The 19238-nt window shown below is 35.1% G+C and overlaps 1 protein-coding gene across 1 annotated transcript in view; it reads right to left on the reverse strand.

Annotated features, from left to right (window-relative positions):
• Nucleotides 1-5215: 5215 nt before the first annotated feature.
• dysf (neuronal PAS domain protein dysfusion) overlaps nt 5216-19238 on the reverse strand; it is a 147007-nt gene continuing 132984 nt past the window's right edge. The window contains exons 9-10 of the mRNA XM_089224123.1: nt 11840-13038; nt 5216-6688 (exon numbers count right to left, since the gene is read on the reverse strand). Of these exons, the coding sequence (XP_089080249.1) occupies nt 6663-6688; nt 11840-13038 (1225 nt within the window). The 3' untranslated portion in view covers nt 5216-6662. The remainder of the gene's footprint in view (nt 6689-11839; nt 13039-19238) is intronic.

Consider the following 19238-nt stretch of genomic DNA (forward strand, 5'->3'; position numbering starts at 1 on the left):
TACCTAAAAAAATCAAAATAATGCACCGATAAAGTGCATTTAACTTTTAATTTTTAAGAGGTTTTGAACAATTGTTCAGGACAAGATTTTTTTTTCAAATAAAAATCTAAAATTTTAATTTAAAAAAGAATTTTTATGTCCTCCAATGTCTAAAAATTCTAAATCTCTCTAAAAATGAAGAAAATGACCTTAAAATCTAAGATTGTTGTAATAGAAACTATTTATTCTGATTCAAAAATATTTTATAATCAGTTTATACCAGGAGCCGGCAACTTGCGGCTCGCGAGCCACAGGTGATTCTTTCGAACTAAGTTTCAGCTCTCCAGTTCCACGTCCAAATATTAATAGGTATTTAATGTTCAAAAACAATATTTTATAATATAAAAAAAATGTATATATTAACTCTTTATATATTTGATATTTATGTATCTCAATAGATGTAACCCATTAACTGATAATTGTAAAATTGTATTATTATGGCTATAAAAATTAAAAAATTAAATTATATTAAAAAAATTACTAACGTTTTTAGTGGCTATTTAAATTTAGAAAAATTTTGTATATTATAACTATTGGCTCTTCCTTCAAAAAAGGTGACCGACCCCTGGTTCATACCTAGGTATATTATATGATTGGCTCATCATTTCACGTTAATCAAATGTAGTTATATAACTACTTATTGTAATATTAGGTACATAAATATTATTATCATAGACTAATTCGTAGGTGGGGCTTGGGTGTGCTACCTAGTTTTTAAATAATAGCATCATCATGGTTTATGGCTAATTGGATCTCATTGTATTACATTGATAAATAAAATACCTCACTATAATGCATATGTGATTATTGGATGGAAGTGAGAGGAGTAAAAGTTGCTCTTTATGTAGCCAATAATCAAGGCAATTGGTAAAATTAAGGTATTTCTAGTCAGTCCCATCTGTTTTTTTTTTTTTTTTTTTAAATTAAGGCCCCATATATCGCTATTTTCGCAGAAAACTGCAAATTCATATAATGTTGAACACTACGTGCCCAGTGGTGTAGCCGCGAAGTGTACAAAGATACCATATCATGCTCTTATTCCCTACTCCTTAAAGGCCGCCGTATTTGTTCCGAATATGAAAATCGAAAATCTAGAAAAAAAAATGTAGCTGACCACTTTTAATGAAAGAAATAACCCAAAAGAATGAAAGCCTTGAATTGAACTTGTACACAATAATAATAGCTAATAATATAATATTAAATAACTATTATTATTATAATTTTCCCATAAATATATGCATTATTGCGTGTTTGTAATTAGTACGAATAAAAAGCTGAATATTGTATGACGTATTTACTGATCATATAATGAGTATAAAATTAATACCTTAATTCCTCAGGTGTAGTGTTTAGAGTGGTCATCGCCCCCCCCTCCAAAAAAAATAGTTTTTTATGGGTATGTGGGTGTATAAGGAGGACTCTTGCAGCTGTAGGTAGAGGTCGAATACCTTTGTTGTCGATGCGTTTGTAGAATATCATCCAAAACTCAAATTGATTGACAACGACGGTGGGTGGGTATAGTGGGTACCCATTGGTAAATGAATAGTCGAAGTTTGCGCACGGTAAAAAAAAAAAAAACCATTTGCGCTATTGTACAAAAATGTTTTTGATGATAGAGCAAACACTAGAAATTTAATTATTGTAAGATTATTCTGTTGGTCCCCCTCCTCGCCCACTTATAAAATCCTGGCTACGCCACTGCACGTGTGTCCATATTATATTATTTTACACATAATAACGTATTATGAGGCCGAAACAGTAACGCCGTCGTGTCCGGCGCCTCGATATTAATGCCATTATTATTATTTTATACGATACGATTAAAAAGTGTGCGGTAAAACACTAAAACTATGCATTCGATAATATTCCATCCGATCGAATAACCACTACTACGCGCACCGTCCTCCTTCGTCTACACAACGAATAGGTATTTACATGATTATACCGTCTCTGCCGAGCCGGTCATCATCCGACCGAGTAGTCATTAACGGGTTTACAATAATAATAATAATAATAGAAACAATATAATATTATAATCTTCATCGCGACTCGCGAGACGTGACACGTCGCGCGCGATCCCGTTTTGTTCATTTATCATCTTTCGTCATATTATTGCGTATTATAATATAATATAATGATGTTATATTGTGCCTACGCAGTGGTATTAAATATATAATATTTAATTCCAAACGTATTTATGTGTTTATCGAGCCTCACGAACACCATTAGCCCACTCCCCTCCCTCCGCCTAGCCGGAAAGAATCCGAAAAACGACTGTAATATACGACGTGCACATATTATAATAATTATTGTCACTACCACCGGTTTATGTGACAAATCACCGAAATAATATTGTTATATTACTCACTCCTCGTGAACGAAGCGACGATTATTGTAATTACCGGTCCGGTTCGAAGCACCTCACGCCACGTGTTCGGGATGAAATACTAATAATAATAATTATAATGATAAATATTGCACCGAAGCGCGACTGCAGCAGTGGCGTACGAAGGATTTTTCAATGGGGGGGGGGACTTTAAAATAAATAATTACAGATTTACAGACTGTCAACACTCGTTGAATTCATAACCTATGTATATATTATGTCTACTATGTTGAATATTGTATGTATTGAACTTCCTTTAACAATAAACGATGGGGACCGGTGTGGAAGTATGTAATGCGAAAGCTGCAGTCCCCGCGCGCTCCGGTCCTCGATACCATGACCAAAAAAAAAAAAGGTTAACAGGTTAACTCGGACATCGGAATAACGATGCTTGGATAGACGGATAGTGTTGCTAACATCAGTTCAATTGTTATCATAGATTATAGATTTATATGGGCTGTGGCATCATGACTACAACTTACTGACTATGGTATGTATAAAAAATATTATCTACGAACCTTAGGAGTTCAGTCAGTTTAGGACAATATGGTTTGCATCGTTTGCAATAAATATGTAGGTAAACACGCGATTTAAGAAACTATATTAAATAGAGGTAAATATATAAAAAACGAAAAACAGGCAACCGAGGGGGGGGGCTTCAGACCGTTCCCCCCACCACCCCCTCTGCGGACGCCACTGATGGGTATTACACACGATAATATTATTGCTGATGTATACGTGTAGGTACACTCATCATATTGTGTTGTACACAACGGCTATTCCGGTGTGCGCATTTTCGGCTCGGACGGACGAGACCACACTCGCATCGACCAGGTTATGGGTATCCACGGGTACCAGATCTATTGCTGTAGTTGCTGCCGGTAATAGCAGGGATATGACACTCTCAAAATCCCTAATGTTATTTGAAAAAAGTGGGGACGAGGCCTTGAACTCCTGGGCACTGCCTATTTTTGAGAATCAGCTGATGGCTCATATCATATATTTCAATTATTGATAGTTTAAAATTGATACCATTATGATATCACTGAAATTATAATAAATTATATTATAATTTAAAATTACAATTACTAATAATTACTGTTCTATGGTAATAGGTATTCTGGTCTTAGCGCGTCAAGAAATTCTAAGACTGTTGATATTTTATTTTTTCTTCCGATCGAATAGGGTTTTTTTTCGTTTTGTTATTTTAACAACAATACACTATAATTGTATGTTATATAGTAACTGGGATTTTTCTATACCTATTCCATCTATAAATGGATAAAAACTATTAACTATTAACTAAATGTATTATAATATAATATTTTAATTGGATGATTGATTTGAACTCATCTACCTTAAGCAGAAGCTTTTGCTCATTTTTTTTTTTTTTTAGGGGGGGGGGGTCATTAATTGTACATTTTAATGACAAAATATATTATTATTATTAACAATATTATCAAAATATTTTATAATATGTTTTTCATATTATACATTTATGCATTATTAATTGTTAATATAAGAACTAAGAAGCTATAAAAACGTACCAACCCCGTTGTAGGAAGGTGTGAATAGGTCAGTGAAATAACCACTCACAATATTATTTAAAACGGATGATTCTTCTGTGTTATCATAGCTTCTCACACATCACCACAATATCTTAAGCTCTACCATCGAAACGGTAATAATCTATTCGAATTTTGGTGCAAATTACAGTTCATATTTTCACTACCTGCAATAATGCAAATTACAAACGCTTTTCAAAAATCATGTCACAAATTAGATCACCTGTTGTCAATTGGAAGATTTAAGGCCGATTGTCTATTCCTCGTGGCCTATTTATTTGTGTAAGATACCATAAAGTTGTGAACTAAAACCAACGAATAACGAGATGTAAGGAAAAAACTTATGTAGGTATTATAAACTACTTTAAAGGTTTATTAATTAAACTATTATTTAGCTTTCTGAGATCTGAATCGTGTTATTCATTTTGAGACGCAACGATTTCTTTATACATAGCATTAATTATTTGGTCAACCGAAATCGTGTATAGCACCTTATCTTATTAGCCAACTAGACTTCGATGTGACGTATTATGACATCATTAATAATATATAAAATTCCTAATCGCTTATAAGTGTTATTTTATAAATGTAGTATTGTTTTGAAAATTATGAGTCTCTCCTAGAACAAAACCGTAGATCCACCACTGCACGTTTTGTATAAAGTTTGTTGGTTCAATTTGTCTGTAGTAAATTATAATAATTAATACCTACTTATGCATAAAGGCTATTTGTTGACTGTGTACAGCTTCATTGGATGAGACGACTAGCCATCGATATTACCGCATCTACCTGGTTATATGGACAAACTGTAGTTGATGCCGGTATAATATGGTATATAGGTATAGGTTCATACTTCTTGTAACCAGGTTCATGCTGCGTGTGAGAGGGAATAAAAACAAAGACAGTTTATTTTTTCTTCTGACTGATTCGCTTTTCGACATTTATTCCCACAACTATATAATAATAATATTATAATACATAATACCTGTACAGTGTATACGTGGTGTTTACAGTTAAATAAACTATATAGTATATATGTATACATCGATTAACTAAAATTGTTTTTTGGTTGTTTTTTTACACACGCAAATGTACAAATTGCTAAAAAAAATATGTAATAATGAACAATAATAATAATAATAATAATAATATTATGATAACAATAATAATAACATTGGCTAGGTGATATGATGTCGCACGCATATGTTATAACATAAAAATAATTATATACTATCGATAAAAGAACGCACAATATAAAAAGTTACCTGTTTTATAACAATAATAATTGCACTTGGCCAGCCGTAATCATAATACTATGTTGTATACGTATACCGTGCATGCGCCGAAGTTAGAATTATTTATTTTTACGCACACGATGATTGATTTACACAAAGTATATTACGCGTATTGAAAATGTGTATATAGTTAAAACGTGTAGAAATATGTTTGACGAATACAAAAAAAATATATATATAAAAAAAATCAACAAATTCGATATACCTATATATGTATATTACTAGTTACACTTAATGATAAAAATATTAAAACAAAAATAATATGGACGGGAAACGGTTCGGTTGGAAATAAATTTTAACACGACAACGACGACATTACTTAATTGTTATAGTAAATAATTCATATACTTAATAATAATTAACTATAAGCTACAGTAGTATTATATAAAGTTACTTATAATACGATTATCCAATACGACATAAAGGTACATTACACTGTTAGGCTTTTCCTACGAAAATCGTCTAAAAACAGAGATCACAGGCGCAGCTTGGTGGATTAATAAAATATATAATATTATAATAAAACATTATGTAGGTATATGCAAAACACGTGAGGATCGAACAGACGATCAATTGAATATGTCTTTTATACAATAATATACACTATAAGTCTGTACAATATATTATGATAATAATAATATTACAATGCGAGTCACGTGGCCCCGTGCACGCTGGTACTCGCGAATACTAAAAAAGATAATAATATATGTTATGGTACAATTTTCTAAGCTCTGACACCTATAAACGTATTTACCAGAACGGATCGATGCACGTTACATCTATATGGTTTACGCGGGAAATGCGATTCTTTTATCGCGAAACAGGCGCAGCAACAACTTGTAAGGTATAGGGAATTAGGTAAGAGGAATTTTAAAACGATATATATATACATTTTTTAACGCTTCTCTAAGCGCACATAACTGCGCATAATGTAGGTACTGCAGTTTTATGTTTCACACGCACTACTATTTTTTTTTTTTTTTAGTGTAATTTTTAAGAATTCACATTTCAAAGAATCACCCTGTATGTGACACGTATACTGCACATAATGCAATAATATATTATGTACAAGGAGTCCGTCACCGCAATATACGCCAACTATTTATGCGTGAACCATACGATAATAATAATAATAATATATTTCTGGTGTATAGCTAGGAATGATGGTCAGCTGCATTATTTGAGAGTCATTATCTTTTGTACGATATAGTATTAGCCTCTCGACGTATGTTATTATGTATATTTTGCCGAGAGGGCAATAAAAAAACGTTCGTAATTTTATGATTTCGCAGGTGATACGAAAAAATAGCAATGCGTGGCGGTGGTCCCGGAAGGTCGACGACGATCCCTAGTTTTAGCAGTCCTCGTGTCCACTCGTCACATGTCGCTTTCACGACGTCCGTCTGCAAAAAAAAAAAAAACGAAATTAGAATAATAATAATTTAATAATGTTATTATCAAGTTCAATAGTTTATTATATATATTATTCCGTCGCGGCGTCATAATATAACGTCGATGATACCAATGAGTATGTCGACATTGCACCGGAGACTTGCATGGCACGCCCGAAATTTGATTTTACGCGCTTTCTACGTCGCTATAACACGTAGGTAACTATACATCTATGTATTACAATATTATGCACAACTGTTGCAGCACTGCACGTCTGCATCTATATATAATATATATACGACAGTTGTAGGTTTTTTTTACGGGTGACTTTTTTTTTTTTACTCGCATGTCGCGGTTTAAAAATATAGTCACGGAAATTGTGACGTTTGAAATGGATATATAACGACGCGCGTGAGCACAATTTATTATTATAGATGAGTCGCGCAGGGTCCACGGCACCTACGCTACACGTTAAGTAATAGATATATATAATAATACGTCCTGACGAATGCAAAATTCGACTTTCCCAAACAATATTATCTGCATTATATTGTTCTTAGCGACTGGAACGAGCGCCGTTATGTTAGTTTTTTGCCGAATCCACATATTATACTATATTATATCATAATTCATAACTGATAAACAAAAAATCAGGATTAAAACGGGAAAAAGTATGTCGTCTAGTAGAAATGTGTCATTGCTGTAATATAGTCGATTTTTTCTACCGTTCATGCGAGTAATAAATTATATAACACCAAAGTTAAGTTTAGATGAGTGGAGTATAGTGTGAATGTAGTGGGACTACAGGAGTACCCCGCAAAATTCAAATTTTAAGTCATAAACTCATAACTATATAACATTAAAAATTAGTCCAAAATTAGGTTTTATGCTCATAAATTCACAGATAGACATTTTAAAACCTACACCATCGTCATAATTGAAAAAAGAATTTACTTAAAAATATATAGGTACACTATACTAACACCTATACGTGAATACTTTTCGAAACTGCAGCTGTTTACTGTTTAAACGTTTAAAGAATCGCCTGGTCCCTATACGATATTATTTGTATTTACATTTCACGTTCATTTGCATAATATCATCGTCGTGTCTACTGTCGCCGCCGTAGACGTTGCTGTTACTTAGACGGCGGCGTCATCAGCTCAGTCAGTCTACCGTCGGCGGCTAACACGTATGTTTCCCACGTTACATACCTACACGCGCGCACACACACGCTGAACAGCATCCGGTCCCCGCGCGGAAACCCGACATTATAAATCCCCCCGGAAAAATATTACAAAAAAATAAGAACAATATATATAATAATATAAAAATAATAATAATGATGATGATAATAATGGTAATAATAATATGACGACGTCGGTAACGTTTTCCGTGTGCATGCCCTGCCGTCGAGGACGCCGCGGCGTCGTGGTATGCGCATAAGGTACCTACAATCTACATCCGCTATAGGTACATCCAACTGTATAGGTGTATATATACGCGTGTACGTAATAGTCTCGTATACCTATGTTATGAGACCGCGAGCGTACGAACGAGTGCGGTGCGAGGAGGAGGGAAGAGTGGTGACCGCGCGAGTAATGATACAGCGGTGGTCCGATAGCTTGGCGCCATGGGCCGTGGCGAGAATAAAAAAAAATATATAGTTACCGCGGTGATGGTAATAAATGCGTTTTGTTCGACCGCTGTTCCCGAAAGTATATTATGTGTGTATAATGTCTATATGATGTTCTATGCGACGCGAGGAAAACCACTCGTACGATGTATTATTATTATTATTATTTTGGTGTCGTCGGCAGAGGGACGATGACGGATAAAAGTGATAAAACACATACGAAACACAATATTGAATATTATGCGATATACACGTAGATATAGGCGTTACTCCATTATGATGTGTATTGTGTACCAGTCGTAATATCAAAAACCTAAAGTATATTACGCTGTAAGACTGTGAATGTACAATTTTAGATTCTTAACGAAGTGATGAATGTATTGATTTTACAATGATGTGTGTGTTTTTTTTTGTGTCTGTGTACAGCATAACTAGTCGAAATAATGCTTCAATTGCAAACTTTGGGGGTGGTTTCCGATGTAAAAGTAAATATCCTCGGTGCATTATACAGGTCAAAAGTAAATATTTTCCAACGGTTTTCAAAAAAATCGAGAAAAACAAAAAATAGTGACAGAAAATCGGGAATTTTTACGCAAAACCAATTTTCGACCAAATCGATTTATTAATATGGGTGTAATTCAAAAGCTAATCACTGTAAATACTTGAAATTTTCACCAAATTGGATGACCAAAAAAACTTGAAAATTTAATACAGGTTCCTTATGAGTTGTTCTCATTGAAGCTAAAAAAAATTGAAAATCGTTAGTCACTATTATTTTTTATAAGCGTTTATAGTTCAAATTTTTACGAAATTTGTCAAAATCACGAAAATTTGCAAGTAATTTTGAAGTTGAAAAATCATAAAATTTTGTGTGTTTATAACTAAGGATTAAAAATACAATTCTAAGTTTTCCTTTAAGTAGCTATAGAAAAAACTCGAAGCATCACTATGGGAAAAATGTTTTGAGCGTTTGAGTTTTAAATTTTTATGAAATCGCGTAACGAAAACGATTTATCCTCAAACCAGGTATATGCATATATCTATGATAATATAAGGTATTATGAATTATGATAACTTCATGCAATGTTTTTGAAAAAATTGATTAACCATGCCTTATGCAAAATGCGTCCTAATTGAAAAATAAAATATTTGTTTCAAAATAGAATGTATGACAATATTTAAATATAATATATTATCCTAGACTAACAAATCATCTCCGTTCAGAATCGTTTTTCGTATACAATTATACTTATCATTGCATTCAAGTCTAACCTACCCTAGTTAGAGGTACACCCCACCACCTAATGTACAGCTGCAGAGCGACATTCACTTATCTGCTTTTTTAGAAATACACGTTCTTGTGAGGGGGAGGGTCACGGCCCCTGTGCATAACGCTCGGTGACTTCAACTTAATTTTGTATGGATCGAAGATTTGTATTAAAATTAAGAAGTTGAATTTTGATATAGAATCTAACCATTTTTTTTTTTAAGAATCATCATAAGTAGATATCACGAAAACGTCAAAGGCTATAATATTATGCATTGCCATTTTTCGGTATATCATTTTAAGCTTGTGTTTCGTGATTAAATTATATTATACATTATAATATTATAAAACACATAATATAGGTCATATTATTATAAAGAAACATTTTTTTGCAGTCTACAGAATAGCTAGGTAATAAAACAATGACATTAAATTATTTGCTGTAATTTCAAATATCAAAGTATACAACTTTTAACGTCACACAACTTTACTATCGACCTATTATTATATTATGGTTAAAAATAAGTCTGGTGGGTCCAAGACTTCATCTAGATAGGCGAGAAAAGTTTGACGGTTCGTCACATTATTCGCAAAAACATAAAAAATATCAAAATTATTATACCTATGCTATTACGTATGCTATTATTAGAAGTCGTCAGATTTCATCCTTTAAACCAAATAGGTTAATTTTTTTTTATCCACTAATTTGAGTTCCTGGTATTATAATGCTATATTGGTATATTACCTATATATATAATCGGTATTTTACTTCAACTTAATTAATTTATCTTGTGTTAACTCTAAGAACTATGAATTGAAAATTAAAACATATCGTTAACTCGCTCGCCTTGATAATATTATGTACATCAGTATCATGACTGCTATGACGTAGGGTGCGACTGCGGTCAGGTTTTAAATTTAAGGCGATGACGAATATCGTGTTTTAATAAATTTTACTCGGATATTATATACGGACATCGAAACGCAGTCCGCTACGTGAAACGTTCGGATTTTTTACGTTTTCTACTCCCGGAATCGCGGCGATGTTTTGCGTACGCTTGAGTCGTTATATAGCTGTGGATTATATTATACTACATAATTAATTTAATACTATTATTATAATTGTTATTTTGCTGTTAAAATTAAATCCTCCGAGATGGACAATAAACAGACGACGTGGAGCGCACGTCAGACTATACGCGCACACTTATAAAGTTATAATATATATTATATATATATATATATATATATATATATATATGCATAATATTATCACGCCCGGCCGCCTGCCCACGACGTTTTAATTGAAAACCGGAGCACGCCCACCTGTTGCTACAGTGCACGCGCGCGTACTACATATTCGGGGGTCGTCATCTTTGTCGGCGTTTTCACACGCCAATCGCGATTATCATAACACCACCACCGTCCGTCCGGGGAGGATAGGTTTCGGTCGTCTCGTCATACGAATTCACCGAGATGCATATACCTAGTGTAACGTACGTGTTACCTACGTGTATTTTTACGGAGCGAGTGAATTATTATAATTATTATATGAAGAGACTATTATGCTTCATGATGAAAAAGTGCAGAGGGCGAATGTCATAACTCGTAGGTACATAGTTAACGAATAATTTATGTACATGTATAATATGTATTTGGGTTATATCTTATATAGCTAGGGCTCCCTAGTGTCGGTCCTTGACCAATTCGAGGGGAGGGGGGGGGGTGAAATATTTTTCACATTAAATACAATAAGTACTCAAAAATAGAAGTCATAAAAAAATTTATTTCATGTAATAATATGTAATTGATATTTTATATTTAACCAAGGGGGGCAATCCACTCATCCCCCCCGTAGGACTGCCACTGGGGCTCCCACCACTACATTGACACGGAATCGATATTGGTGGTTGGGCACTTATTTTAGAACAATTATGTTTGCTTCGTGGAAAAAAGGTATTAACCTAACTAATATTTTTAAAAAAAGGTACCAAAATATAAAGTTTATACCTGCAAGTTCTTTTTAAATTGTATATATTATAATTTATTGTTTTGTATTAAACGTGTCTACATACTGGGAATTTAGTATACGATCGCAAGGTGTTCATCGCTAACTTGTCTTTTTTTAAGGGGACAAACGCCCATTTTCTGTTAGTTTACACATTATAGTTTTCGATGGCGCACGTGCACTTGAGTATTATATACGAATATACGAACTGCATGTGCAGTGAATGATGAAAAACGAAAAAACGCGCTTACCTTGGACGGAAGCGTCGGCGGCCGCGGCGTCTTGGTCAACGCGCACGATGAGCGACGGTCTGTTCAGAGAACCGGGCGGTGGCGGTTGGAGCGGGAACAGCCTGTGGTGGTCGGCGGTGGCGGCGTGCGGCCACGGCGGAAACGGCACTATATAATGCGGCGTGGGCTCGACGAGCACCTCGTGCACGTTGGGCACGTACTGCTCACCCGGCCAGTCGAACGTGAACGTGGACGGCTGGTGATGGTGATGGTGGTGGTGAAGCGCGTCGGTGTTGGGCACTTCGTCGCAGCCACCCGGATGGTGATGGTGGTGATGGTTGTGGTGTTGCTGCGGTGCACCAGACGACGCGTGGTACGAGCCACCGCTACCGGGCGTGGGAGGCGTCGGCTGTCCGCAGTAACTGCCACCGCCGCCACCGCCGCTGCCGAGCATGTCCACATCGGGCACCTTTTGCAGGGCACCGCCCCCGGAACAGCAGTCCGACCACGGTGGACTGGGATTCCATGTTTCCATCATCAGGTCACCGGGGTCCATGGCCGCCTTGACCAGTGCCCGTGAACGGCCCAGCGACGTGGCCGAAGGCAGTGACGACGATAGCGCGGCCACGGTGGCGGTGGCGCAACCGCCGCCGGAGTCACCGCCACCACCCATCGAAGGCGGCGACGGCGTCGAGTCGGACGCCATCGAGTGGCCGCCGTCTTCGACCTTCAGCGGCGGCGTCTGCTCTGGCGAATGTATGGAATAGTCGACGGGTTCGGGTTCCAGCCTGTGCCGCTTTGCGGCCACCACAGTGGTCGTTGCCGCGGCCGTCGTCGCAGCAGCTCCCGCTGTTGGCGAGGCCGCAGCGGCATACCGGAAGTACCCGTCCGGCAGCTGGTGAAAGTGCACCGGTTGTTGTTGCTGCTGCTGCTGCTGTTGGTGTTGCTGTTGGTGCTGCTGTTGGTGGTGTTGGTGGTGCTGGTGGTCCGCGGCCGACGGGTAAGCGCCGTCTTGCCGGTGCGGTGACTGTTGGTGGTGGTAAGCATAAACAGGCGCCGTCGTCGGTGGGGGCACGCCGGGCTGCACCTGCGCAGGTCCGGTGGACGGTACCCGCGGCGACGTCTGCGCTTCGAACTGCATCCCGTACTGGAGTTTGCTCTGCACCATGTAATAGTGGTACAGCCAACTGTTGGCCCGCATCACTGCTGCCTCTTGATCTCTGCACCACCAAAGACACATATGATATATAATTTTCTATTATTGATTATTAATTATTATTATACATTGCTAGTTAAGAAAATTATTGTATTAACTTTGCAGTCACACCTTAAACATCTATTAGTTTCTTTCGTCTTTCAAAATCCCTACTCGTAAATCACACTATTCCACAATGAACTATCATGATTATAGAAGAACTTTTAGTGCGTTGAATACGTGTATGCCACTCGGTAACTTCGATCTCGCTTTCTCTATTTTTATTTAATTATGATTTGAGAATATTTTATTTTTCATTTGATTATCAAATTGAACATTTAGCTATATAATATAGAGTTGTATGCTGTTTGGCGGAGTGTCTGTTTGTAATTTAAATAAATAATAATCATCCACCACGATTTATATAGGTACAAGTATATAGGTTTGTTTAGAACAATTTCACAGAACTATTAACAAACAAGAGTATGTTTTTAGGGGAAATTCTTGTACGAAATAAGTTCTATACATACAAAAAAAATTCTAAAAATTAATATTGTAGAGTAGGTTTAATTTATTTAATAGTCGTTGCCAAGTTTTAATTCTGCAGCAGATGTGTTAACTGTAATACGCCTATAATATTACGATGCCGCGGCCGTGATTATATTATTATCTACTAATGCGAGAAACAGATATAATTTAAAATACGATGGTCTGACACATATACGATTTACTGCGCTAACATAATATCATTATGATATATGTACATATACATTATATATATTATGTTATATATCCTTATATATTTAAGAGTATACAGGTAATGTATATAATTTCATTGGGTTTATAAATTCCGTTTGCAAATCAGATTTATACATGGTTGTTGCTGCAGGATTAATATGAAATGATGCATTTTTTGATCGCGTAGGATATGAATATTAATGCTATGCATATTATATAAATATATGAATAAATAGCTATTCAAATTTCAAATGAAATTATTTTGTACGCGTCTATTAAAATCAGTAAATTTATTTATTTGAAACGATAGCGGGAATTACGTTAACCTATCACGGATCGCACGATTGACCGCATACGTACAATTTATACTTTTGAATTTTGACGTATAATATAATGCTTCGAAGAAGATACTATAAAAGTTTACGGCTTACACATTTATCATCGTAGCAGTAAATAAATCATTATTACTATTGTTATATAAATGTTTAATATTAATTACTAATTATTACTACTAATGATTATTAGTATTATTATTTAGTATAATTAATTATTTTTTAGTCAATAACACTAGTTATTAGTTTGAAATCTTTTTTTGTAACTATTTCAAAAATGTTAGATACTATTGCCTACTACGACCCTACCCTACCGTTTTTTGTAATATTTAATTTTAAAATGTTAGTTCGAAAGTAAAAGGACGTGTAAACTTAAAATTTTTGGACGTGGTTGTTTTGTGTAGTAAGCATTTTTAATTTCAAAACAAATTTTTTCTAGTCCTCTTATATATAGTCGAATCGCTAACTGCAGAAAGGAAACAAGTCCAATTTTATCAATTTATACTTTATCATAATTTTTCATTAACCACGTGTAAATACGTCATTTACCGCAAAAAGTAGACAAATACACGAGATCAAAAATCTGAAAATATAGCAAGGAAATAATAATTTATCTACATCAGAAAAGTGGACCTATCCACTTTCTGCAGTTAGCGATTCAGTTAATAAACTTACATATCATATCATCGACATATATTATAGCCAATATAATATAGTTTAATGTATACAGTATTAAGTTGGTAAATGTATATAGTGTACCTACCTCGGTCAGTGATAAATTTGCATTTCACAGGTTAAGGCCGATACGGGCGGGAACGCGCGCATCTTTACGCATAAATAATATTATAATATATACCTACATCGCGGCGGGCGGCGAACGCGTTGTGCTGATTTTTTCCTCGCCTAACCTAGCTTGCCGTATTATAACAGACAACCGGGCGAATTAACATAATTAAATGCTCATTGAATCGCAATATTATAATAATAATCTCCGCGGCCGGGTAATTATAAGTCCGACGTTTTCCGGTTGAGCTAGATCGGGTAATTGCCCGAGATGAATCATTTTGATTAAACGCGCGTTCTTATCACACACACACACGCACACATATATATATATAGGATGTATAATTTATCTATAAATAAATAAATATATATATATATATTATACTATTCTTACCTATATATTATAATAAACGTATACGATACCTTTATATCTATATTAATGATAATGATATGCAATGTTTGATCGTGTGTGTGTGTGTGTGTGTGAGAGAGAGAGAGAGCAATTCATAGCCAAATCCATCGCACTTGTAATGGTTCTAAGATTTGGTATATTAGTACAATCCTACACTCGCAGGGATGTGCACCTCAATTTTTTAACTGAAGCGTTTTAAAAGAAAGGCTCATACAGAGATCGGCTGACTAACAAAATTGTTTTCTCCAAAATAAAAGGTTACCGTTAGTTACGGAAAGTAAATTTTCTCAAATATTTTTAGACCTGTATTTTATACTTGATCAAAACCACTCAAATTAAATTAATGTTTATAATATTGTGTGTACAGTTTTAAATGTACTGTATGTTAATATTTTGTGTTTTCCCACATAGACATAGACGTAATATTATTAAATACTTTGTTGTGTACAATTTAAACAACGTAGTTGTACCGTGTTGGAGCACGATTGAATACGGTATGAGTCATGAGGCGCCGTTATACAATAATCCGAATGGATGACGTTTTGTGGAAACGGAATCAAAATTAAAATTCAACCCTAATACAACTATTGGTAGGTACCCACTTACTTGACAACATCATCTATCGGATAAAAGACGGACAGTCGCTGAGCATGTAATAATATTAAGTTAAAAAAGATATTTTTATGTTTTATTATTTTGAAAATGCGTTTATCATCTATATTCCACTATACACAAAAAATTACTAGTACTATACGCTATGGTAGAGATGCAGACCGGCTAGCTGTTATTATTACGAGTGTTAGTAAAAATTTGTAGCATCTAAATATTGTTAGTACCTATACCGAAGTACAAAAGAGTATACCTCCTATGCTCATACTGCGCGCTTCATCTATGTAATATTATATAATGATTATTACAATAATATTATAAAAAACGTGCGCGCGTGTCGTATTATGATATTATTATCCCCATAGGTGTTTTTTGTCAGCCACACCGAGATTGACAGTTTTACCGAAAACTAAAAATATCTCGCACTGGGCGATGGTCTTAACTATATAATTAAACGCGTGCACATCGCATACCATACGTTTCATATGCACTTCTATAATATACATAATATTATGTGTTTATAACGCTCGCGATCTGCTGTAACCCGCGAGGCGTACGCGCGCGGTGTTTTGGACGTCGACATTTTGAAATTTGTTTCGTAAGGTTCCAAACCCGTGTATCTACATGTACCGTGTATATACACCTAATAATAATAACAATAATAATGTTAGGTTTGTGTAAGTTTTTTCCTCTCCCGTGCCCGACGTCATATTAATATAATTATTCCTAGACCGGGCTGCATCAATTCATCGTTGCTAACGTTATCGTACATACCACCCACACCGGGAGAGAAGCGAACAATGTGGTATATGGTATAGATACCTATGATATTATATTATTATTATCAAGTGGCATCCATCGTGGCCTACCGTAGTATACCTAGGTTACAAAAAAAAATCGTTTATAAAAAGAAGAAAAAAAAAATATATACATTTTTATTATTCGTTACCTTCATAATATTATTCTTATCTTATATATATAGATATATATTTTCTGCAGATAAGAGGTTTTAAATTAGTATAGAAAAATGTTGCAAATTTTTTTTTTGTATTCATATTTGACCTGTAGGTACCTATATGTCAGAATTAACTCTAATAATATATGACTAACTGCTTATAATCATAATATATTATTATACTATTTTCAAAACCCTTCCTACCATGAAATTAATCGAGATTACAGACCGTGAAAAATGAGAATATTGATGGCGTTCTAGTACTTGTATATTGGGCGCAACGTTGATGTATACTTTAGGTATACTGAGGGGAACAATCAGAAAGCCACCACCATATAAAATAATTGTACAAACTGATATACATATCAAGGGATCTATATAGGTAGTGGAAAATTGTTTTCCTTCATCCCCCTACCGTTCCTCTTTTCGTGCAAGTATAATTATGATCATAATAAATGTGTTCTCCGCGGTCGAGTCGTCGATTTCGCTGTGCTATATACATATACGACCATAATACGCTGGTATTATGTATCATTGTTGTTATTAAATTTTTTCCACAATTTTTCCCGGCCGACTATTATGGTATAGTATACTGTACGTCATGTTATTATGATCATCGGCCGTCACGACCGTGCAGGACGATTCCAGAAGTCTCTTTAATTGCACGTTTCGATGTTTTTGTTTCGCGTCTTTTAACCTTTCGAATATCGCGATCCGAGACGACGTCGCACGTAGAATCTAATATTATACAGCAGAATTTACGCCGAAATAGAAATAACGCACCGACGATGACTATAATAATAATACTCCAATATAAGACACGGAATACAATAATTTATTATTGCCGGGTGATGACGCAGAGGACGGACGTGACCGAACGAGGTGGATTTCATAATATAACTGTTGCTGAAAAATAAATGTGATTTGATTTCCGAATCCGCTCCGATAAGACAATAGTTACTGAAGAGCTATACTTTCTAGTCGATTTCATATTTGTGCACAGAGTATACAAAGTATTGAAGGTATGATGCGCTTGAAGAATACGAGCTGTGGCCTGCGGAGGGCTGAGAGTATATACTATTTTTTAGATAATATCACCAAAATCCCAAAATAACCTATGTTTAAAGTGTTAGGTTAATGCTAGGTGATTTGTTTAACCTAACCTAGTTTAGGACTTTCTATTTGATAAACTCTGAATATTAACTAAGTATATATGGTATACAATCAACAATGGTGGATGATGAGAAGAATGAGGTACACATATGTCACATATTTTATAAATCATATAAAATGAAAAACCTGAATTTGAACATTTTCTGTGCATCGAGGTTCATTCATATATTTGGGGAGAACATTATATCAGGTATTACAACCCACGACATGTCTGTGCACGCTTATACAATCGGATTTTCCGAGTTTCATACTTTAGAGTGCGGAAAGGGACGGATGTATTCAAATCGAATTGTTATTGTTAAGAAAAAAGAAACTACTTTGGTAACAAGGATGACATAATTTATAGTAGATAAACTTAGGAATATTATAATTTTTTCTACCGCACGCTCATCAAAACCCGATCAAGGGAATTCGCGTGCGGTCTGATAAAGTATTTTGTTATTATACATTATATTATTATAGTGCAATCATGGTACCCATAATATGAGAATACGACTATTATAATAGACTACCTATGCGATATTGTACACGTTATTACCGGAGAGACGGCTTCCCATCGTGATGGGATCGAGGCGATATTGAAAACATATACATATAAAATACCATGCGCACATTAGAGTATATGTTATATTATAATAATATAATATCTACAGAAACGGATAATTACAAAGTTTGTTGAGGCGCGAACGTGTTGCAAAAATATAATAACGGACGAGCGATGAGCGGCGGCCAGCGGAAAGGTGTTCGTCTGGTTGTTTATAGCAGATCGAAATCGATTGTTTTCCAATATAAATTATATCGATTCCCCCGCCTCTCTCACCCACCATCCCGCTTCACCGCCCTCAAAGTCACCGTACACCCATCTGACCTCTGCTGCGGCGGTCGCAACATTGACGACGACGCCCCCTTCGCGTTCGGAGAGTGTTATAATAATAATAATAATAATATACCTATTTATTATGCATGAGTACATATGGATGACTATAATATATAATATTATATTATATGCGAGATTGTGTGTGTTCATCATCGCTTCAATGTGTGTATTTTATAATTTATTGTATTGTACAGTGATTTATCCAGCATAATATACTAGCTAACGCTCGTCCCTTTTTTATTTCTTCCTCAATGATGCTTGATATATTTTGTTAAAATATCGATCAAAATCGTTGAACATTTTCAAAAAAATCAACAAAAATAATAATAATAATAATAATAATATA

The sequence above is a fragment of the Diuraphis noxia genome, unplaced genomic scaffold (genome assembly GCF_037042655.1).
Source record: "Diuraphis noxia isolate RWA-SAM2 unplaced genomic scaffold, SU_Dnox_SAM2 contig0003, whole genome shotgun sequence".
NCBI lineage: Eukaryota > Metazoa > Arthropoda > Insecta > Hemiptera > Aphididae > Diuraphis > Diuraphis noxia.